The sequence below is a fragment of the Pelecanus crispus genome, chromosome 6, assembly GCF_030463565.1.
Source record: "Pelecanus crispus isolate bPelCri1 chromosome 6, bPelCri1.pri, whole genome shotgun sequence".
In the NCBI taxonomy this organism is placed as follows: Eukaryota; Metazoa; Chordata; class Aves; order Pelecaniformes; family Pelecanidae; genus Pelecanus; species Pelecanus crispus.
Window position 1 is genome coordinate 28,783,675 of NC_134648.1, and position 26,098 is coordinate 28,809,772.

Consider the following 26,098-nt stretch of genomic DNA (forward strand, 5'->3'; position numbering starts at 1 on the left):
TCTCAGTGTTGCAATGCTTTTTCCTTTGGCATTTTCCCAAGTTTGTTAGTTGTCTATCAATGAGTACACATCATCCAACGAAAGAAAATTTCCACCTGTCTACTGTATATAGAACAAATGCTTATTAATGGATTGCTTCCCAGACTAACTGATCACATACCAAATACAGAATATAAAACACATACCTGACCAGACTGATAAAAGACAGTATTTTAATCTGCATGCACTCTCAACAAAATACTACACTTCCACAATCCAAGAAACAACAAAGGAGGCAGATGTCTACATGATGTGAATGCTATGTTTAAAAGTATAAACTAATAAATATTTTTAGGTATGTGGACAACACAACAACATAATCTACAGAAGTTTTTCTTTCTGTAAAATATAGTACTTAGTTGTACACATTCATAGTTGCATGTCTCTAGACAAACCTCTGCATTCCAAAAAGGTTTTTTATAAAATGTCTAGGATAAAGAGTTAGTTTTCTGTTAAGCTGCGAGAATACTGATATTTGAACATCAATATAAATTCTGTTCCTCTCACATCTAAACAACTTTAAATAAAATTTTCTGTAAGTTTGCAACAAATCAGGTCTTTCCAAAAACCAACAATCACCATCTGGAGAACTGAGATCTCTCCAACAGGTGATCTTAAAGATAATCTGAATATTCTGAGTCCTAAAATACTCAACAAAAATTTTAATTTGTGCATTCAGTTGTGTAAAGGAGGGGAGAATAGTTCAGATCTGGTAAAAAAAGGAAAAACAACAACAAACCCCACAACGTGCATTACTTCAGCATTTGATTTTTTCATGTATAGGAAAAACATCTGATTCAAAGCCTAACTAGCTATGACAAACAATAAATTAAATAAAATTTCCATTCCTAAGTTTTGTTCCTCAGACCTGTACTCCTGCTATCAAAAATCTAATGGATAACTTGAGACTAAATCTAATAGGTATCTTCAAGACTGTAACAAATCTACTTCCCACAATCTTTTAGGAGAGAAAGAGGGTTTTTCTAGTATTGTGTGCAAGTCCACAACGAAGAATTCCATGAAAAAATATCTCCTCCCTAAATCTACAGACATATTTACACCACGCAATGAAGTGCAACGATAGCAGGTGCAAGTAGAATCATTTTCTGCTGTTAACTGTAACTGTGTAGAAAAGACTTAAGCTCAAAACCCAAAGACAATAGTGTATATTGTTATGTTGCTATTTTTTTTAACTGAAATATTAGGCTAATAAAAAAAAAAGACGACGCTTCTTTCTGTCATTTAGAGAGTTGTCAGAAGCAGATGTAAGTGATCAGTCATAGAAGCTGAAAAATCTGTATTTTGTGTTTATCTGTTTTACTTCCATTTTTGAAAGATGTGTCTAGGTGTTTTAACTGCTACTTAATAATAATAATTCATACTTTATACAGAGTATCTCAGAAGAGTTTTAATACCATTGTGTAATGTAACTAGATTGTAAAAAGAACAATTATGGCCAAAAGTAAACCATTAGCAAAAGGTATTTATCAAAAATATACAAGTCTGTCACAAGATATCAACTGGTTTAGACAGAATTTTATTTATTTTTAAAATTAATTAATGATTTTGCAATATACTTAAGACATTTTTTAAAAAATCTTGATTTTTAAAGAAAGCATGCAAAAAGGATCAATAGATACATTAGAGATGTCAACAGAGCCATAAAGCATGTTATTAAGACTGTCTTCCCATTTTTTCCACATGGCAAAAATTCTTATTGAAACTAACTTCTTTGTAACTATTTTGAAAGGGATAATCTGAGAGTTTTTAGAAAATAATAACAGATAATGTTTTCTACACTTTCTATTACCTTCAAATGCCTGTGTCCCCTTGAAAATGAAAGCATTTAATTGATGACATATTTGAAGTTGTGTAAACTTTGATAAGGTGGGCCCTTCTAACTTTCTTGCATGCAAATGCAAGTTTCATATAATAGCTTATTAACAATACTACAGAAATTGAGTAGGAAACACATAAAGAAACATAATTTGATACCGTGACTGCTTACCAATGTTAATATAATGCACTTACTTGGGTTTCAACATTATTTGGAGACTTAACTAGAAAGTATATATATTAACTTTCTTAATGATTATTAAATAAATAAAGAAAGAAAGAAAGAAATACAAACTTATTTTTTATATATATATATATAACAGGCTGCGCAGGGAAGTGGTTGAGTCACCAGCCCTGGTGGTATTTAAAAGACATGTAGATGTGGTACCTAGGGACATGGTTTAGTGGTGGGCTTGGCAGTGCTAGGTTAACAGTTGGACTTGATGATCTTAAAGGTCTTTTCCAACCTAGACGATTTTATGATTCTAACATTAATTTGTGACTTAAATAGAAAGCTAGTTAAACTAATTTCTTTATGACTGTGGTTTTTTCAAACTGCTATACTCAAATTCTAAGACAAGTCACTATTTGAGCTTAAATTATTGAGAAATTATTAAAAAAAAAAGTAGCGATACTTAGCTATATTGCAGTTTCCTGAAAAAGGTCAAATTCATAGCCATTGAGAAGGAAGAAAAATTATGATCACATTGCATGCATCAGAATAGCTTGGGTGTTCATAAACCAAAACTGCCAAGCAAAGCAACCCATAAAGGGATAAAGGATAACAACAGTCAATTTCAAATCCAGTGAAGACTAACAGAAGATTTTTCCTCCTGGCATAAACTCACAGAAAAGGATTATCAGTCTCTCATTTGAGTAAGCAATGTACTCTGTTCTCATCGCTAACTACGCTGCTGATCACAGACTCATATCCATTTGAGTTGTCTACATAATAAAGAGAGAGATGGAAGGGACCTCCAGGATTGTCAAGCCCTGTTATGTAACAGCCATACAACTGCATTAAAAAACAAACAAACCCCACACAAAAACCCAAACAAACAAAAAAAACCCCCAAAACCCAAACACACAAAACATATTGCAATATGTAGATTAGATTATCAAGCCATGCCAGAGTTTACATCTGTCATTTTTCTCAAAATTACTTACATGAACACTGCAACTGAAAATATTAATAGATTTTCAGAACTGTAAAATGGTTAAAAATATGTATTTCTGTGGAAGAGAATGTTACATGTCACCTAAAATAAAAGTGGATTTTTATAACTGGCAAAATGGATTTGGTGGCGTTTCATCACAAGTAACATGGGCATACACTGTTGCTCTTACAAAAGTCAGGGTTTCCACTAAATTGACACACTTAAACTCTCACCCAAATAAAGGCAATATGCCATTACTTCTTACTTGCAAGCACTGGGAGATTCCAGCTCCTTCTCCCCTTAAGAAATTTTACAGTGCTTTAGGCTACAAATGACCTCTCCTGCCTAGGTTACAAGGAAAGTAGTATATCCAGGTTTTCTCTGCAAGAAATATATGTCCTTAATTCTTCTGTAGTATATGATAACCTTTGTAATGAGGTACGCAGGCCTTATGAGTGCAGCAGAGTTACAGAAGTCTGGCTGACATCTCCTTTACTAATGGAGCTGGGAAATCACCTATTACATTGCAGACCTACAAAACTGCATTAGTAATGAGACAAATAGTAGGTTTTAGTCTTGGATTTAATTAACATTCATTGGTTTACCTGTTTGAAGGAATATCCTTGAATGGCTTCTTTTGAATAACCGACTTGGGTAGCTACGTTATCGTCATAAGACTTACTTGAATTTGTTCTTCTGCATCCATTTAATAACTACTTTAACCAAGACATGCCAAACAGGAACCACTAGCCTTTAAATAAAATTATTTAAAAGTTATTTTTAGTATCTATGGTTCACCAAAGGAATGCTGCCACTATAAATCTTTACAGGAAGACTAATGAGAATGAAGCAGATTCCATGCTATTATATGACTGACTGCCCCAAATATGCCTTGTTAAATTCAACCTTAAACTTAATTCTGCAAAAGCAGAGCAGTAAGAGTCTTGTACTGAAGTATGTCTTCTTTAGAAGAGACTAGACTGTCATTCCTTACTCAAGTTCTCCAGGGTACTCGAGATTTTCTAGACCTCTATGTATCACATCCCTTCTCAGCTCTCTTAGCAGACTGAAATCTTCATCTATTAAGTCTTTACTCTCAGAGATACCAGGTTCATATATTTGATCATTCACATTCTTTCCTCTTCAAGTTTTCTTGTTTTATTATATCCTTTCTGACACTAAGGGACTAGAACTGCACAGTCTATCCTTGATGCAGATGCATTGTTTAAATACTGTTGAATGCTGAAATGATATTTTCATGGAATTATCTGTGGTAACTCCAAGATCTTGTTACTCAGTGGTATTATTCAACTGCATATGTGTGTGTATGTGTGTTAAAGACTGTCCTTCCCCCATGTACATAACTCAAAATTCAGTGCAGATGACAGTAATCCACAATTTTAATATGCAGTCAAACATAACATACTCAATGAGCTAATACTGTAAAATTCTTCTGCAACTATTAGTCTCAAGCTGTTTAGCACCAAGTTTGCAGAATACTGAGGGTATTAAAGCCAGATATTTTAAATAAATTGTTTAAAATGCAACAATTTTTTTGGTCTTAATTTTCTATCTCTAATTAAAACAAAAACACAAAAAAGAAGAGACTGAAATCCTGGGAAGTATTAAAATAAATTAGTATTCTCTTGTAAAAAATCTGAAAACCTGGAAAAAGTTTGAGGGGAAATTATAGCTGTATAGTGGGAAATACCCATTACTGAGTGGATATTTATTTTTCCCCTAAACAAACAGCAGTATTTTAAATGGAACCATCAGCAAGAATGGTGAGAACAGACATCTCTGTTCACATAATTCTACACATTAAACAAAAGAATCAGTAGGTATAATGCTCTCTAGCACATTATTTGTACCATGAGTTTATTTTTGTTTCTTATTCCTTATTGGGTGACTGAGTACTCTTGAGTAAAATGAAAACACACTCCCACTAACTCCATAAGCTGCTGAAAGATAATGAAGCACCACAGTATTTTCTTAATGTAATGTGTGGCTCCAAAATTACAGTTTGTGGTATTTTTACATTCAGATTACTAGCATACAACAATAGCACCAAAAATCAAATAAAATCTAAATTGTTAGAAACATGATAATTTGGAACACATGAACATTGGCAAAATCTATAGTAGCAAATCAAATGTCCCTGAGACTTATTCTAGCTGGCGCAGAAAAGACTGCATACGTGCTATTAAACTTTCTAAACCTCTTAAACCAGGGTAGCCACACACAGCAGATTTATGAAAAGTGTCTTGTGCTAAGTCTCAAACACAGCCAAAGAATTGTTTGGGAGAAAACTATTTGATGTGAGTGAAAAGCATGCCAGGAACTGTTCTAACAATTTAACAGTATAGAATATTATGTTCCAGTGCCTTGGAACATTCCCTGCCATTCTTTGACTAGAGTTAAAAACAGTCTTAGGAATATGTCCAGGTCCCCATCTTCCACTGCTCTCAGTGCTCCAAGAACCTTCTTCTCCAGGGCTCTTGGTTAGCCTATTCACAGAGTCAAGAGGATCAGATGGGAAAGATGTCAGAAGTGCTGCTTCAGTGCCTCACCACCTTCCACTGTTTTCAAGTGTGCAGTTAGTCATCAAAGCACATGACAAACTGGCGAAAGTACACTCTGCTGCTTAACATCCATTTTACTATAAGAGAAATGACTGTGGTGTTTGTAAACTTAAAAATGTTTAGAGAAATGTACTCTCATCCAATGAATCAAGACAGATTAGAGTGGGCAAGCAGTCTGCTGCAAATTACAAAGTAACCTCATAAACACAGTACGATGCTCATTAACAAAGGTGTTCTTTTTCATACTTTCAATAAATACTTTATTCCTTAATGCTACATAGTCTGCTGGGGGAGACACTCCAACCCAAATACTGTGGAAAATCCCATTTTTTGAGAGAATGATGTCAAGGAAATGTATTTCTCGTCCTAGTTATCACAAATGTAACTCACACCATATTCTACTCCCCTTTCGCTGTGATGCCACTTGTAATGGTTCTTTTTCATACCAGCTCCCCTCAATACTAGTCGGGGGCAGGGGGCACATGGGATGATGATGACACAACTCACAAAATAAAACCCCAGAAATTTCTTCCAGCTGCTGGAAGAAAATTTTCTTCCTTCCCTAGTAAGAAATATTATGTATTTGATTTGAGAGACAGGGAGCCTTATCTGCCTCTAATGTTAATTCCTCTAGCTTGCACCTACCTTCCTACAATATACAAGCTTCAGCTTGAGTAAAACATCCCAGCGTGCAGATGGACTAACCACACTATGCTCCACAATCCACTATACAGAAATTCTAGAGGAAACCTCATATAGATATCAGCAGTGACCACACTTTATTAAGTGGTTATTATCCTAGCACCATACTTTCAGATACTGAATTTGCTAAGTAACTTAATGGAGAAGACCCAAGACATGTCTCAAGACATATTCAAAAGTCAAATAATTTTTACATTTTCATATGTGATAGAAACTATTCAGTTCCTTTCTAAACTTTCACAAAAAGTCAGAAAAATTGGCTTGCTGTCTGCTATTTTCTCTTTAATTCTTTTGTTTTACTTTTAAATCTGTTTTGCCCAAAAGCTTAACTTTTTAAATGCTTAGATTCATTCACATGCCTAAGTTTTCTTTTCTAGTGTTACAGGGAAGGAATCAAAACACTCTTCCAGTGCTGTGCAATTAATTCAGCAACCTAGTGAAAATGGGAAAAGAACTGCAAAATATAGATGAGCTTACGATATCAAACCGTAAAGATGGTTCAATACACAATAAAAGAATCTGTTCACAAAAACCATGAATAAGAGCCAGAGATGTGCAACTACAAAAAAAAAAAATCCACCAACCACTCACTGGGCAAAATGTCAGATTATACATATAAATATAATCGCATTTAAATTTCAATCCACCAAATATTTTCAGTAGGCAATTCAGAACTACTGAAATGTATAGTAGCAAAATAGAAAAACAGAGAAATGCATATTAAATTACAATCATTTCCGAGAATCTGTCAGTAGGTTTTTGGTTGCATGGGAGGGTAGAGGATTGGGCATAATCCTTCAACTAGTGAACAGCTCCTGAGACTTTATAACAAATTTTCTGTTCAAGCCACACTTCCAAACCTGAAGTAGGCTACTTACAAAAACCTTGACAAAATGTGTTTTAAAGACAGTTTCATTTTTCATTAACTATTTAAATGACATAATTTCCCAAGAAAATTCAGGTAATTCTGGAAGTACCAAAACTAATCAAACAAGTTCCCTATGCATTTTTAACTAGTGGATCCTTCCTGCGTGGATTCTTTGGTGCCTAAAGAAGGATAAGTGCAACTTCAGTCTTCTCCAGTTGATGCACTAAGAGTTTCTTGCCTCTACCTTCCCCACTTACCTCCACAGAAAAATCTGCTTTAATAAAATGTTAAACTGACGATGCTGTAGAAAAGAATGTAACAAGATAACAATATAACCATCTGCTAGATGCTACATTTTAAGGCCTTGCTAGTAGGTCAGTAAACCTGAATCTGAGACAGAATTTATTAATTGTTCTGTTCAATGACTTTCCCTTCGATATAGACAACCACATGACTGTCATTATCTCTTTTCAATTCTGTTGACCACTTGTGGCACTGATCCATTTATAATTAAATGAGTGAGTGTATGTAAGTCAAATGATTGAAGTTTAATCAAATTAATAACAGACACAGTTGTCAAGTTCAAGACAACTAGAAGACACAGCCAGAGTGTGTCAATATTATGAATCCATAACCACAAATCTTGACTGGAGCTATACTACCTAGTAAGCAAGTAGCACTTGTGGCCAGGAACACATCTCAGTTAAGCTTAAGGATATGATCTTTTTCAACCATTTGCCTTGCCAGTATCTAAACTTGCCTTTATCATTTCAAGATGAGACTATTGAAGTGTGCTATTCCTAGGTCTACTCCTTAAATCTATTCAGAAACTAGAACTGGCATTCACGAAATTTTTCTCCTTGAGTAAGTGAATTACCAGGATTACATGTATTTGGCAGAAATGCCAGAAAGCTTTCAAATAAACCTAAGGATGCTGAGTCTACCACAGGAAAACTGAAGTGCTACAAGGTCTGCCCATTAAAGAAATCATCTCTTCTCCCAGACAGTGCCCATACAGACACATAGCTAAGTCCTTCAGCTAGTGTTCTCTTTCCCAATAAAAAAAAGTAAATGCTGACTGATAATTTTCTATGAGATTTTTTCTACTCTGGAATTTACTTTTGTCTTTGTTTCAAATTACTTTGAATTTATCAACACCAACAGCACACTACAATTTCTTTCTTATGAGTGAAGTGGAATAACTGGGAAAAGATATAATACATTAGATTTGAATTACTGAAGGATACAAGTTTACACTTTTCAAGACTTACAGGTGTGAATGGTAAATCCCTTTGCACACATGCAGAGTGCCCAGAGTCTTTTTTGTTGTTGTCATTTTAGCATGAGTACTTTTATTTATGATATATATCATTCATTTTAATGGGAAGGAAAGAGAGAGGATTTAATACATTTTAAGACAGAAAAATTTAAGTGACACATTAAATCACCAAAAATACTGACAAATCCAGAAACCTCAGAATAAGGTCTTGTAAGCAACTTTCTTTTCTTTGCATGCATACACAACCCCAACTAAATAGTATGAATATGGCAAATTATGACTATTATAACTGGTGATATTGTCAAGTACTTAGTAACCTTTCTCACCTGCTTATATTTTTAACCTTCAAAGTTGAACATAATGTTTTGATTTTTTTAAAAATTTGAGGCAAAAATATTCTGCTACTGGGAGACTGTATGCTGAATCACAAACCCCCTAAAATAAATAGAATAAAACTAAGCACAAAAAGAAAGGGGAAGAAAACAAACTGCTGCCTTCATAATCATTTACTCACTCTACCACTTCCAGAATACAGAGTACTACAGTACTGTCTGACTTCTTCTGCACATTCTCTTCAATCATTTGATAATGAACATCTCTGAAAATAAGGTCTTTTGCTTAAATGTAAGCTTCTAGTTTTTTAAATGTTGCTCTAACTACATGAAACTAGCTAAATGTAGCCTCATTAAATCAAATTTATGGTAATGCCATCCAAATGAAGTAGCAGTCATCACTATTCACAATCATTCAGCTAAATGATTTCCCAGGGAGATGTCCAAAAATAATGCAGCTGTCACTGTTCACATGTACCAGAAAGAAAACTATACGGTACTTCTATTCTTCACCAAAAAAAAAAAAAAAAAGAAAAAAAAAAAAGCAAGTATGTTCCAGACAGTTCTTTCTGGCATGGAGTTGGGGGGCAAGGGCTGTTGAATTTTTAAATTTTATTTTATTTTTTAATACAGTTATATTATGAATAGAGGTCTATATGTGTCATTTCAGACCATGGACTGCTTTACATTGCATACTCACATTCAGTCCTGTACTCTTCAAAATCCTGAAACCCACACTAGAAAATAAGTCAGCTTGACTTCCAAGTGTGTAGTCACAGACATATTCCAGTTTTGGATCATTACTTGCAACAATCATTCAAGACAGGAGATATTTTAATCTTTAGAAGGGCTCCAAAAGCTTATGCCTGGCTTACAGGCATGCAGGCAAGAGATTGCATCCTTGGGTTTTTTCAGACAGAAGAATGAGAATAAAAAGGAAAAGAGAGAGGGTAGTAATTGTATATGTGAATGATCCATCTCAAAGACTGTAACTACTCATGAGAAAGAAAATATTCTATCTTTGATGAGTTGGCTAGGTTTCCACCCCAACTTTGGGTAATGTTGCACTCATTGCATTTTTTTCGGTCTTTTAGCAAACAACCTTCAAAGAAACAAAAGTAGTCATGGAGTAAGGGACAAAGTGCGGTCAAAGATCAAAACCAGATTATAACAAGGAGCGAGAAATGGCAAATACACAGAGAAAAAGCCTCTAGTTATCTTAAAGGGACTAGTACTTTCATGCATGAAACATGGAAGAACTGGTAAAAGGCAAAGCCATTAAATTAGAAGTCTAAGAAATTTTATATTAGTCAAGTCTAGAGAACATTGTCATGAGTTGCAGAAGAAACTAACCAAAGTAAGCATGTCTCATGGCAAGTGAAATTTTGTATTGATAACTAAATTTAAAGTAAGCACAGTGGAAGAAAAAATATTCAGGTTTCAAAATTAAGCCGAATTAAAAATCTTGAGCATCATTTTCAATAGCTCCATAGTAACATGAACTCAAGGGAGACCTATTATTAGCTAAGTAATACCTCAGACTGCACAAAAAATGATAAAAAAAATCATATTTTGGTGCTATTCTATAAATCAATAGATTTATAGAATATATTGTCTGTTGTCATTTGTCAACTAGTGGATGCTCACTTCTAATAGCCTGGTGAAGAATTAGTGTTAAGGGAAGACAACAGGAAGGAAAAATTAAAGGTATTATAAATTCTTACATGTGAAGAATGAAAATTTTAGGTATGTTTAGCCTGAAAAAAGATCAATAAAAAGAAACACAGTACGCATATGAAAGAATGACTAGTTTAGTGAGAGAAGGTTCATCACATATTGCTGTGAGAAGGCTAATGACATATTTCTATTTCACATTTTAGTACAACAAAAACTAAACATCCAATACACCTACATTGTTTCTACTAATCTAAAAGACGTATAGAATAAACAGTGTAATATTATTTGTTCATAAAATACCCAAATAATTGTTAACGTGTTGCTGCATATTTGCTAAACCCAAGAATTTAGTGCTATTGTTGATCATCTGCACAGTTATAATGCTAAAAATATCAACGTTTATCAAAGCTAGAATTACATTTTTTGGAAAATACGTATCACCACTCTTCAACTTAAACCTCGAAGACAATTACTAAGGAAACACATGTCCCTTCTGTATAGTTTCTAGATCCTTCCATGTGAAACAGTCATGTGGAATTTCATGTGCAGCAGTAACACATTTATATATTTCTAATTTCTATACTCTACCAGTGACAACTTATTAAAACCAATGTAATTTCCTCTCTAATATAGAAAATACTAGAACTTAAAAAAAAAAAAAAAAAGAGGGAAATACTCATTCTTAGTGTTATGGGATTAATCCATAATGATTAATTTTATATTTTAAATGCACAAATAGGAAAAAATGCTCAGTTCTTTCCATGACAGAAATTTTATTAGTGATTCCCTTTTTAAAAATTTATACATAAAACAGACAAAAATGGCCTGTATGATGGAAATTGAGCCAAGTATGTTAGACCTAATTCTAATTCTGAACCTAATGCTACAACTTTCTGTACATCACCTGCTCATGCTCACCATCAGGTTTCCTTCTCAAGATAATAAGGATAAAGAAAGTTACCTTTCTTGGAAGTGCCTTAGGATATAATTCACTTTCTGAAAGGCTTTAACTTAGTTGTGCTACAAATATGAAATATTAGGATTCTATATATCTTGTGACTTGGCACTGGTTTTATTCTTAATATTGTTTCTATTTTTTTTTTTTTAAATGAGAATAAATTACCTCTGTAGAGAGAAAGCCCTTTATCATAGACTAAATCTAAATCTAAATAAATTTTAATCTAAATAAATTTTAGAAGGGGCTAACTGGGCTCTGAGCTCTTTGCTCAGTAAGGAGATTTATTTCAAATTCACTAGAAAACAATGTAAGAATTTATTTAATGCTTCAATTTTGAGCCTCTGTTCTCCTGAACTCCTTTTACTTTCGTTATTCATTGTACGTACTTGGAGGTCCTAGTCTTGAACTAAGGCCCTGAACACTGTAAAACATACAACAGGAAGACAAATCACTCTCCAGAAACGTATGCATGCTTACGTAAGACAGCAAACGGACATGGTGAAAGAAGAGAAACAGGTAGAGAAAAGCCATATTTATCAGTATGAAAAGTAGTTACAGTACACCATAGCGAAACAGTGACATCAAAAATGAAAGAATGAGGAACAGTTCTCAAGAAGGAGTTGAAGGAAGATAATAAAGTGATGTCTCCTGCATAATTTACAGGGCATTTTTTTCCATGGGAGGGTGTCTTTTTTTGTTTCACAAACAATAAATACATAGCTTGGTCACAGAAGAGAAGGTTCCAATAGCTGAACTGTGAAATGTGAAATAATGAAAATCTGAGAAACAAATTCAGCTATTTACATAGAGAAAAGATCAGACATTAGGGGTGACCATACAAAACAGAGCAGTGCTGTGCACACATGCAAGGAAAAACAAACCAAGTACAAATAAAACAGACTACATCAAATATCTTTTTGCTCACTATATAAACAGCTGCATGCATTCATAGATGAATAAAAGTCCCAAAACCTTCAGATCAAGTTTTGTTTAAGTTTTATAGACACACACAAGCACATATATTAAAAGGGCTTTATGCACTCACAAATATGAGCATCTATGAGAAGTCTCACACAACTGCTGAAACAGTCTAGGACTGGATGATATACTACACAAGCACTTCAATTTTGCATACTCATAGTTTTAAAAACGGGCTGCTTGTTCAGAATTTTCATAGAAGGACTTTCATACTTTTATTTTTAACACTGTGTAAACATATGTATGCATTCTGATACTGTAAAGAATCAAAAATAGAAACCAGAGACTTATCTTTTATAATAAAGCAAAGAATCCAAACAGGTAAGTACAGCCCAATGAAAACCATGGATCCAAAAATCAAACAGAAAATCCCAGCGAAAACCCCAAAACCAAAAATTTGCTTGAAATACTATCATTCCATATACATATAAAATAATGTCTGAAACAGACATTTTAATTTCTGTTGTATGTCATTCATATACAAACATTTACTTAAAACTATCATGTAATTATTCTATTACAAGGGTATAACTAAGTGCTATATATATTAAAAAAAAACCCAAATGTTTACCTTGATTTAAAAGCTCTACCCTCTTACCTGTAGATAAGTTATTCTCCTCTGTACCAAATCTGTTAGATCTTTGGCCTCTTTTTCTCGCCAGTCTCCTGCTCCGTCTGTTTGACTGAGGTAGTACAAGTCGGTCATTATTGACCTGCAAACAATGGAAAACAATCTTAAAAAACATGGGAAACAATCTTAACATTACTAAATGGGACAATTAGATGAAATCAAAGACAAATTTAACAGATATTTCAATTAGGGCCTCTAAAACAGTTTCTTCATGCCACCTCCTACCCCACAATCCAAACAGTAGCCAAGAAAGACTGACTGTGTCCTCCATTTAACATATGTTCCATACCCATAAGTAGTAGTAAGCAGGAGATGGGTTAGAAAAACTGCTATAAAGCATTTGTTTCTGGTATGTGCTAAAGGAAACTAAAAAGAAAGAATAGTTCCATGCTAGATACTTTATCCAACAGCCCCAGATGGAAGTGTAATAATGATTCCTACAGTAGCTTCTATTACAATGTATTGTTACTTTGCCTCCTACAATCATCTTACTATGCTTGTATAGAATATAATATTACAAATGTCTTTAGCACAGGTACAACAGTAATCCTTCTATTTTTATTAGTGAAAACTAACTGCAGAATATTATTACAAGGTTTAGTAAACAGTATTTTCTATGGCATGTAGGTCCCTCTGACTCTGGAAGAAGGAAGCATTCTGCCTGCTTAGAATGACCACATGCTACTAATACTCAAATGGAAAAAAATTGAAAAATAAGAATTTTGAAAGAGACTCATAGCCATGTTACAAGTCTAGACTACAAAACATTAACTTTGAGGCACTATCAAATATTAAATTGAGGTTATCTAATACACTAGAGATCCCTCTTCTTAGGGTTACCACATTTCAGCGGCCAAGTAAGAGGATAAAGAACTCCATGTCATGAGAAGAAAAATGGTATATGACATTTATTTTCTGAGATTAGCCAGGAATTTTGTGAAAAACAACCCAACAGTAACACCCAGGAAAAGATTTCTTTGTATCTGTGGCTTTTGGGAGGAAATACAAAACTAGAGGCAAACTATTAAAAATATTTTTAAAAACATTAATGGCTATTCTACAAGTAACAGGTAGCCCAATTCAGAACCAGTAATTTCAGAGCTGGCTTTATAGATTGAGAATATTTACATATGCTAAACATTTCTCCATAACAATGCTAAAGTTTTAAGTTTGAACCACTTTTCTTAATTCTTTCATCTGACCTTCAGATGTTGCAATTTATTGCCTGAAATTCATCATAAGCCACAATTTTGATCACTAGGAAGAGATACAACCGAACAAAGGCAGAGAAATTTGGGAGGTGACAAAAAAGAGAGTGTGGGCAACACAAGCATATTTCCTAACAACCTTTGAAGTGGTCTTGTCAGTGAAGTAATACAAGACACGGCTGGTGGCAGCACTTGTTAGTACTGGAACCACAAACCTAGTTAGCTAAGGCTATCCCTTGTAAATAAGCTTAGCAACTGAGAGAGGAGCAGATGACATATCTCTATTAGGTAATTATTTCCAATGACACAATATTTAAGTGGTAAATATTGAGATAAATCAAACTGTGACAGAGCTGTCTTTATCAGCACAGTTATCAGACAACCTTCTCTTGCTAGTAACTGGATTTATGGATCCGTATCTATCCGTTCTCATGCACTGATTCTGTTTTTCACACTCATACTTCTACACAGGATAACAGTGACACTGACTTACTATATCATCTGTTGCTATATTAAACATTATACCCAAATTGTTCAGTAGCAGTAATGTTCACTTTCTGTCAATTAATTGGAAGTGCCATATTTACATTCTAGTCTCAAACTATGTAAGCTGGATTTTCTTTTACAAGGTCACTGAGCTTGAAACACCCTACTCTGGCTTTGTACAAAAAATAAACAATTTAAAGTATTATCAGGTAACTAATTTCGAATCACTAACTTTTAAAGATGCATAATACTCAAAATAACACGCAAACACAGTTTAGGACAATTAGAACAGAATTAATGATGCAGTAGATCTAATACAATGGATTATATACAAATAACTGAACAAAGAGTCTGCTTCTCTTAAAGCAGTGTTTTCCAATTTATAGAGAGCATTACAGGCTAGTAGGCAAATTAAAAAAGGAAACCCATGCATTTTCTTGGGGGTTTAAATATACTTTTCTTCCCAATCAGGATGCAACCATGTTGGATGTTTAAAGAGAAACTATAAATTCGAGGTCTAAACATTAAAAAAAAAATCCTGTGCTATCATTAAAAGCAGCTGTGCAACCACAGCCACATTTAAAACAATTTTCAAATGTTCTCTTTCACTGGCCTTAGAAAAGTCTTTTCTGTACTTGTGATGTAGGTAATCACCATACTCTCCTTTTACTTTATAGAAATAGATTTCTATTAATTTTTGACGTAAAATAACTGAAAATACAAAGCCTACCAATAAAAAAAAAGTTTTCCCTCTCAGCAGTTAAGTAAATTTTCCTATTTGTAAGGAAAAAAACTGTTGTCCAAAATTTATTTTTTATCTTGTTGGCCCTGGTCACCATGACAAAGCAAAAGCAGTAGGTAAGTTTAAATAACCAACCTTACAGATGAAATCTAATTATTTTCCATCATTTTTGAGGTAAGAGGAATAATGAGAGAGTCCTTAGACAGCTGCAGTGACTCAACACTTTAGGGAAAGGTAGCTTTGCTCAGTACAAACCATAAAGAATATCAAATGATTTGTGGGAAATTTTATGAATACATGCAAGAGTTTTCAGAGAGTATCTACAATCTTATTTTTAAAAAATTTACTCTTATAAAACTCTGAAGTAAACCAGGAACTGAAAAATTCACAGGTGTTATCACACAGATATCATTATAGGGTAGTGCAATTTTAACACAAGATCAGTCACAGAAACCTCCTTTCTTTGACTGCTCCTGCTGCAAAATGTGCATTTTTTTAGGTTTACATCTGCTAGGTTCTTTTGAGTGTGGCAGACCATTATGATGGCTTATTAATACAGATTTAGAAGAGACACAGACTAATACCAAAGGCCAGAGTCAGGCTCCATGTGGAGAGCTAAAAAGTAGATGGACCGGTGATCCATGAGCTAAAAATAGCTAAGTGCAGACAAAAGATGAGCCTGCACAGGATTATTAGAGGCTATTGGGGGTGGTAAAATGGCAGAAAGACAATTTCAGACAGTGGCGTTGCAGATATTTAGTAAGTCAAACTTGGTCTTTCACTGTGTTACTAACCAACGATATAATTTTGTTGTTATTTTTGTTTCATATCATAAATTAAATCTTGGAGCTACTCTTAAAAGTATTTTGCTCCTGGAAAGCAGAATGGAGTAAAGATGCTGAAGTTACTCTCAACAACTATCTCCCTATGGCAACTACAAGAATACAATTACACATTCCATAATGCAGGAAACTCTGCATTGGGCTACATTGTTTCTTAAACAGAATCAGTAGTGAAATACAGGACAAAAACATCTGCGCAGACTGGCATTCTCTTGGAGAAAAGCTACACAACCCCTAGGACACAGCCAAGAAATACTGATTAAGGCACCCAACAAGAGAAGCGCCATCATGTTAGTAGCAGACATTTGTGTAACAGTGACAAGATTAACAAAGAACTCTAATACTACTTATCCAGAGTCACAGAAACTGTCTTTAAGTCTATCATCTCTTAAAAAGCAAGTCTTCTCTATGATACAACAGGCTTTCCTCACAAACAAAAAAATATTATTAGCTACTTGCCTTACATAGCGACCTCATCATTTGATCACCACCCAGCCCTTTATCTGCTTTCCCACATAAGGAGGGCATTACAAACTGCCTTAAGTACTTATAATTAACACTAATCTTTCTAATCCAAATATTAGATTATAATATATATATTTAAAAATCTAAGATATATATGTTTTTCTATATATAAATAAATAATACCAGCTTCACATGCAATGTTCCATTTATCTAAGATACATAGGTAACGATTTTTTAAGACATCATCGTCAACAAAAGGGCATTTGGCAGCTTGTTAAATCCCTTTAAGAAAATCAACAGGTCCACATGTACTTCAAAAAAAAAACCCAAAACCCAGCAATAAAATAAAAAAAAAAAAACTAGAGCAGCTGTGATTGCTTGCATCATATACACACTTCTTCCAGTACTACAGTGGTTTCAGACTTCCACAGTGGGATTCATCTCATAACTTCCAGAGGTCTACAGTGCAGACTTTTATTATTCAATGCAAAGGAGTATGCATTTCTAGTATGGGTTTCATCTCATCCTGAAGTACAGAGAGATGTGAAGATAAGGCTGCCAGAAATAAATTTGCAAGTTGGGCTTAAAGAATTAGTAGTCATTGGTGTAGAAGGAAAGGAGTAAGAAAAGGATTCATCCTGGTGGCAGGGACATAAAAACCTTCTGGCATCAAACACACAACATTATTCAAGGTTCCACTGTGGCAACTGCCTGATGTGATCCTGGCTATATAAACAGAGCAGTAATGTGTACACAAGTGATTTGGATCCCATGACGGACATCAGTAAGGCTGGCATTAGACTACTTGCTCCAGTTTCGGCACAGACAGTTTAAAAGGTACATCAGGAATCAATGACCTGAAGTCCAGGAAACCCAAATGGAATTAACTTCTCTGGAGAACAAATACTTGTGAGTGGAGGTAACTACTGAAACAAACTGTCCAAGGAAACGGCAGCTTCTCTGTCAGTTGACTGTTTCACTGAAGGTCTCAAATCTTTTGGAAAATTCTGCTTCAGCCAAGCAATACTTTTATTTCAGTCACACATACATAATTGCACTCAGCAGAGAAATAATTGGATGAAATGTAATGGCCTATTTTATATAGATAATAACTCTCCATAATTGAATAGTCCCTTCTCACTTTAAACACCATCAATCTGTGACAAACTGGGTTTAGGAATTGTGGAAGATTAAATTACAAAATTTAATGGACTAAAGTATTTGCCCACATTAATAATCAAATTCATATCATTTTTAAATAATGTTTACATTATTTCCAAAGAATTGAAAATTTTTACTATTTTTTCCTTTTATTACAGTATTATTTTCGAAAGTTCATGCTTTACTACTGATGTTCACACATGCAGATCTCAGCTTTTTTGGGAAAGAGCTATTTGTTTAACATGTTATATTTAGTTAATTCCACTATTTTCTTATGACTGGTAACTAGCAAGACACAAATTGCCATTGCAATCCTGTTGGGAACAGAGTTATAAATACAATGGGTTTACAGGCAGATTTTACTGAACTTTTAACACTTCCCAGATTAATTTTGTTCAGCATGAACAAAACTCATACAGAATGTTTTAGTATAATACAAAAGGTACTTCAACAATGGGGAGGCCAGAAGATCAACAACAACTGAAAATATAATTCCAACACATCTTTGAACAACATAATAATGACAATGTAATTAAAGGTCATTTCCATCTGAAATACGCTGTTAAATCCTAATTACAAAAAGAAGTGACTTTTCAGAATGATGATTAGTCCTGATATTAAGATATTAGCCAATGTTAAAATAATTCCAATTATGTAATATCCCAATGATCAATGTAACTTACATTCTAGTATTTATGAAAGGAACAATCAGATACCCAAAATAAATATTTTTAAGGTTTTTTAATGGTTTTGTTATATGCACAAGCATGCACATATGCACATATATAGACAGGTGCAACTGAAAAGTAACAACTGGCATCCAGGACCCAGATCTTCTCATACAAAAAATGAAAATATGTCAAGTTAAAGGGTCATACTCTAAGATGTAGTGACATAAGCTAGATGTATACTTTATGTCCCATCAGAGACAAGTAATGATTTTATGTTCATGCTTCAGACATGGTATTTTAGCCCACATACTGTGGTGGATGTGCTGCCCGCCCCCTCGTGTAAGCAGTAACCACCAGTGGGGGTCATGATGCCTGCATCCAGCTTGTGCTGGACTTTTGGGACAGGTGGCAACTCAATAGCCCCAGGCTGTCTGGAGCAGGGACCCAGACATCTTGCGGGTATGCAAATATGACTATAAGTCAATTGTCTTACTCTATAAATAGTGGACAGCCCGGGGCCCGTTGAGCTCTCCTCCACGGCAGCAGGCTGCATGCCAGCATCTCCCTTTGAGTAGGGACACCTCTTAAGGTTGAGAGATTCCTTGATGCAACAGATCCTCAGTAAGTGACCAACAGCATGCTAAACTTTGAAATCTTAGCTAAGTGATATAAAGAATTAATTGCACCTATATAATCCTTCAGACATAAATGGTTGACCAAGCCTGGGACTAGGATTGGATCCAGCCACACCTAGACTCCTCTCGGAGAAGGAGTTTAGAAAGCAAGAGGGTCCTTTCTGAATATTATGACTCAACAGGAGGGTCTACCTTACAGTTTTTGTCTGATCCTGTCCTCTATGCAGTAAATAATCAAGTGTACCTTGTCATGGAATCTTGTTAAACCACTGTTGCATTTACCATTGAACCTTGTTAACTCACCAGTTTATATCCATAAAGTATATTTTTGCTTCTCTCTCACCCCATCCACAACACATACCAGTGATTTATCCTAAGAGATTTTTAAGCAGTATACCAGTAGTTTACTTAATCCATAATACTGACAATATATATACAGAATCAACTAATACAAGTACCTTTCCTGATGACCCAAATCAGACAGAAATTCATCAATGCGTCTTTGCAGTTCACCTCCTTCTAAATTTTTCAACTTCTTCAATTCACTCTGGAGGAAAAACCAAAGTTCCTTAGCCCCATTTTCAATCCTCCTCCTCAGTATTTCATGGTCTCTTCCAAGGCCTCCTATAAAAAAAAAAAAAAAAAAAAAAAGGCATAAAAACATCAGCACTGGTAGGTAAATTATTTGTTAAGAAACTAATGCATTTGTGATACTGAATACCAAAACTTGTTTTAGAAGTAAAAGAAAACTTATCTACCAACCATCTCCTGTCCGCTTCTTATAGTTTTCTATCTGTTCTTTGGCCTTTACAAGTTGCTCCTCTAAAGCATGTACCTTTCCTGCAGCTGGTCCCTGATCAATGGGACCATCTGGTATCCTAGGATATAGAAAACAAAGAAATTATGTGATTTATAAATATAATTGTTATTTGATAAATTATTTGCATTAACAATTCAGCTCTCCTCCCATTTTTGTGCCACACTTTTTTGCTGATAAGCCTTCTTGGCATTTTCTTAAAGCCAGAAGAAATTGAACATATTAACATAAATAAAGATTTTGAACTTCAATCCCACAGGAGAAAGACAGCGCATAACACAGCTGCAGCACACAGATTCAACCTGATATTAAACTGTGCTGTTTACAAGACTTCCACTTGTTGACAAGACCAATCCTAGGCTCTACTTGTGAAAGTAGTATTTGCAGCAGCTTAACCCATTTCCTGTGAGTTCATTGGACTGACTGGCACATAAGCAAAGCTTAATCAAGGGATGTGCCTTCACAACACTCAAGTTCTGGCTACTTTTTATATTGACATATGAAATACAGTCTGGTCTTGAATGCTGGCCATATATTCTTAAGAGGACCGGAGCTCCAGCACTGGAACTCCACTTTTAAGTCTTCCTACATATTGGGACAAGATGATTTCAATGTATTTTCTGAGTCCAGAAAAAGATCCTAGCTTCTTAAATGTACCATCATGGTAATTTTTTTATGACAACTCTGGCATTCTAAACTGCCGGTCACCTAAAAAAACACTAGAAACTGCAACATCCGTTTGTGAAATCTCTGCTATGTGAGCACAGGAGAAGTATGGAAATATGTATCCTGAAATCTATGAGCCATAAATCAGCCCTGAGGGTATTACTGAGGTTTGCTCATCATCACAACTCAAATCCACATATTAATAAACTGAAATTATTAAGGTATAGAAATTAGATGCTATCCTCTATTGGCCTCAAAAATTAAAAATTCATGCAGGGAAAATAAAACCCCTTTTCATCTCTAGAGAAATGACACTTCTGGTGGATCCAAAGGTTAAAAATTATTCCACCTTTTATAAGACTTTTGTTAAGAGCTGACCTTGAAAAGGAAAAAAGCAAACAGATTTGTAATGAAAAGTCTTGAGCACTGTAAAGAATACAGAATTCTTGCAGAGCATGAAGATGATTCTTCATTCATAATGGAATATGAGCATAAAAAGAAAGTGATATTCTCTCCACACACACATACACAGAGTTTCAAGGTACCATATGGGAATACTCCTTGCCAGATGAAAGATGCCTCCAGCATAGAGAAAACAGTGGTTAGAGGGAATACCTTCACCCTAAACCAGAAATGACAGCATTGTAAAGATCCTACTGAGATACCATTACCTTTAATGTCTCTCAGATCTGGATAACTAAATGCCAATAAAAATTTAGGAACTGATGAAAAGTCCTTTTCACTGGAACATTTGAAGGGAATAAATACCTAATGTGAGCATCAGAAAGGTGTATCACATGAAGCATAGCATTTAAGTCCCTTTCTTCAGAGGGGCATGGGAGAGGTGGAAGAGGAAGCTACGTAGCCTGACAGGAATTCAGTAAAAATTTTTGCACACTTAAAGCTCCTTATTGAAAGCAAATTGGGGATAATTAAATTATTGCAATATATTTATTTGTGTTTTAAAGCTACCATGGTAAATCACAGAATGCTTTAGGTTGGAAGGGACCTTTAGAGATCATCTAGCCCAACCCCCTATTATCAATAACTGCTCATATATCTGGTTTTTATGCACTGAGGGAACAAGATGACAAAATTGAGGAAAATATTCTAATCTTAAACATGTGCACTCCCTAAATATACTCCCTCTGTATGAACAATGCATTTGTGAATTTGTTTCTACAACAAATGCACAGTATGATACTATAACTGAGATACGGTACTGTATTGCCATGTACAAGACAATAAAAACAAACATTTAAAAAGCATACTGAAACATATTTAAGCTCTTGCACTAGTTTAAAACCACAAGGTTGAAATGTATTTGTGGTCTGTCAAGTGGGTATCACAATTTGGATTGTGACAGGACAACTAACCCCATAAAATTACCATGAAAAATGGAATGGCTTATCCAGTATAAGTCACATTCCCTAAAGATAGAATTTGTGAAGAACAGTAAGGTAAAAGGATACCAAATCATTTCCATAGGAAATTTTCAGACAGCCCACACATCCTCTGAACATAAGGAAAGTCTGTTAAAGTAGCAATTACAGAATACTACAGAAGGATGGTTGTGGATGATATGAAAGCAGCACAATAATTCTGACACCATTTGGTATAATTAAGATTTTAAAAAAGAAAGTACGTGCCATTTAATATTCAACTTGCTTTGTCATACTGCAATAAAAATGTTTACTATACTTAGCTTATTAGATAGAAGGAGCTAGAATGGGGCAGGGCGGGGAGGGGTGGGCATTCCCTTAAGCTAGTTGCTTGGACTTTTAAAAATCACATAATTTTAGGATAAAACTAAAATAACTTCTTCTTTGTGCAGTTTTGTCTCTACATCTGTTACCTCATGAGACTTGAAATTGCTGTCTTCCTCACTTTCATCCAGTCTCAAAATTAAGGAAAAGGTTCTTCTCTGCAACCAGCACAGCTTGCTTGTTACTGCCCTCTACAAGTACATCAACCGAGTCGGAGATAAGGCAACATTTGAGGTAAAAGTGTTTGAATTAAAATCCTTATCTATACTCATGGCATCATCTATGCAGATAACTTCTAGTGCAGAATATCCTAGGAATAATGCATACTTATGAATAACAGTTCCTGTTGAAAAACATACACATAAGCTTTCATACCAAACTAAGTCCTGACAACTGACTTGTTCCGTAAAATTTGAGAAGTGAGTTTATCTAAACTATGATGATTCTACTCAACAACAAAAGAACACGTCAGTAAGCATCTAGAAAAGAATATCCTTCACTTATTGCTCTGACAACATTGTAAATTAAGTTATAAATACAAAATAAACAAAATTATAATCCACTTACATGGGCAGCCATGATAATACACCAAATAGTGTTGGTTTTGTTTGAATTATTTTTCTCAATACAAGGTGTGATTTTTGCATACTGTTTCGTACCATTTTATAGTAAATATAAACTATCTTTTCCATAATGACCTCATATCAAATAAAGATATTACTGTATAACTTCAAACATTAAAAAGATTATGTTGTAGAGACAACCCATTTCTGCTTTGTCCCTTGTTTACTAATCCAGCTACATTAAAGATGGAAAAAAGAATTCTATGTACATCATCCATGTCACTGAGGCCATTTTCTCACCACCTTCAGGTAACATAGAGGGGCAATGGCAAAGTAGCAATCTCTAATCTGAACCTCTGAAGGCAAAAAGAACCACTCAAAAATTAATTGCAGTGACATTCCATTTAGCTGGAAGAACTGCCATACTGCATAAAATAATTGTAAGAAAAATATAAAACAAACAAAAAAAAATTATAAAAACTATTCCAACCTTTTCCTATTTCCAAGGCATTTAAAGGTTACACTAATTTATCAGCAAAAGGAAAAATGTAAGGTTTCATAAGTTCACACTCAAATATTTTCTCATTCTTTCATTTATATCTTTTTGAGTTTTGTTTGGAACTAGAAGGTTTATAACTAACTAAAGCCACACTATGATTGGCTTTTCTTCTTTCAATTTTTTTTTTCCCCCAGAAGAAAATTGTTTAATGACCACTAACACACACAAACAAACAAACAAAAAGAATATGTCACTTCACCCTTCTAAGATAAAACCTCCTCAGTAAATAAAACTGAAAGAAAACACTCAATGTTACCTGCAAATAAAGAGCAAGCAGGATCCCTTATCAATTTAAATCAGCACAGCTCTGATCAGTGATATATATCCACTGAAGATGTGTCCCTTCCCTTAATTCAGAATTGCACAAAAATGAATAAAAAGAGCAGAGATGCACACTGCATAGTTCAATGATTTTCCTCCCTCACACATTTTGCCGGTGCAATAGCCTCAGCTTCAAACTTGAGACACTTTGAATACATGTAATAGAAAACAGTACTTTAAAATAATACTTATATTTTTATCAACCCAAAGCTGTTCTTGTATTCAAGTCCCTTTCAATGCTTACAACAGGCTTACTGGGCCCAACAACCGACCGGAGTAATTGATAGAAGTACTTTAATAGATTTGCTTGTGAGTAATTGATCCTGAGTTTGGATTCTATCCCAGCCCCAGCATCAACTACATTAAGGCAACTATAGGGCTCTCTCAAAATTAAAATCCTACCTCTTCTTTCTGAAGCTACACTCAGAACTATGAGAATAATATCTAGAAATACTGGTGTTTGGTTTAATTACATTTTGCCCTTTTCCATTCCTGTTCTACTTTATAGCACATGATCCTATTCAGATAAGAAACAGGTCACTGTATTTACTAAAAGAATTGCAGGTTCTGCAAAATGTAGTATTTAGTAGACTCTAGGAAGTAAATACATACAGAATATGATGTATTAATAATATGAACACAATATGAATACATTTAACAAGATGCTCTATTTCCCTGAACAGGACTCTGAAATTACTGGTTCCTATATTACCAGGTTTATCTTCCAGGAGTGCATACAACTAATATATAATAAAAGATAAAAATTTGACTATCACCCACCAAGACACAAAGGAGCACATGAATAGTATGAACCATTAATGTATTGCAAAAAAGATAGTCTAGGACACAGATGAAGGCATACATGCAGCTTTTCCAGTTTCTATGTAAGAAAATCAGACATTACCAAACTAGTCATTTTTAAGCTCTCCTTCTTCTAAAAGCCTTATATCATCTAGATGCAACAGTGACAGCCTTTAGCGGTCATATCATAATCTTACTAGTAAATAAAATGTTCAGATAACAAACAATGAAACAGCATGATGTACTACTTTGATTTGATTATTACTTCCTACTGAGTTTCCCTTAAATAACTACAAAAACTGTAGTAAAGATTTCCCTTTTTGCTGTGAGACCTACAGCATCTCTAGTAAGTGTTCTTGAAAGGGCTCTTCCAAGTCTACTGGATATAGAACAGTAATACAACAATGTAATAAAAACCCCTCAGTTTTATTACTATTTTGCACTAATGGGATCTAGGCTGCTTCTAAAAATCAACCGACATTTGCTCACACAATATTGTTTATAAACATGTAAGGACTATGGTAACTCTCCAAATCTCATTATAACACAATATTCATGCACATAATTTCTAAAACTCAAGCAATACAGGACATCTTTAAATCAATTTATCTTCTGCATCGCTAATTTACATCTGTGCCTCTTTACAGCCCCCAAGTAAGGCTTTTACAAAGCATCATATTGGCAAAAGAAAAACGACAGTAACTTCTCACCTAAGGCTTTCTAAATGCACTGTAAAAAGGAAGTGGTGCCTGAAGTCATTTCAAGTCATCAAAAGTGCACCACAAAAGTGTACTCCGTTCCTAAAGGAGTATTTTTATTTCAGACAATTTTCAAAAAGATGTGACTGTTCCAACTTGCACTATTGTGAAGGTACATATTTAAAAAAAAAAAAAGTATCTCAAAATAACCTCACCAAAAGTCCTTACAAAAACATGAACTATTCTTAACCAATATAGGTAATAAATTACAAATATTAAAAAGCATAATAATAACAAAATCAGAAGAACATTATGTGGTTTGTGAAATCAAACATTCAGAAGGGGGGGGGGGGGGGTGGATGACAAAAAACCCCCCCAGACCTCTTACTGCCCTAAAGCCTTAATTTTTCTCACGCATCCTGCAGAAAAATTACAAGATCAAATATGATTTAAGTATGATATGGCAAAAAAGGGCTAAGGAAGATTTTATAAAGCTGTGTCACAGATACGACATTTCTCAACTTTTAAATGGATGTTTTTGCCTGCACATAAGGTATGTTTCATAAGGCATGTTTTTGGTTTTCTTTTTTTGTTGTCTTTGGGGATGAGGAGCTGCTACATAAATTGGTAGCAAAAGAGCATTCAAATCTCGGCGTGA

The 26,098-nt window shown here is 34.4% G+C and overlaps 1 protein-coding gene across 2 annotated transcripts in view; it reads right to left on the bottom strand.

Annotated features, from left to right (window-relative positions):
• FUT8 (fucosyltransferase 8) overlaps positions 1–26,098 on the bottom strand; it is a 70,683-nt gene that overhangs the window by 37,653 nt on the left and 6,932 nt on the right. The window contains exons 2-4 of one of the 2 annotated variants that reach the window (XM_075712675.1): positions 20,012–20,127; positions 19,708–19,870; positions 13,007–13,121 (exon numbers count right to left, since the gene is read on the bottom strand). In XM_075712675.1, the coding sequence (XP_075568790.1) occupies positions 13,007–13,121; positions 19,708–19,870; positions 20,012–20,127 (394 nt within the window). Of the gene's footprint in view, positions 1–13,006; positions 13,122–19,707; positions 19,874–20,011; positions 20,128–26,098 lie in introns of both variants that reach the window. The other variant, XM_075712674.1, reaches the window with a different exon arrangement.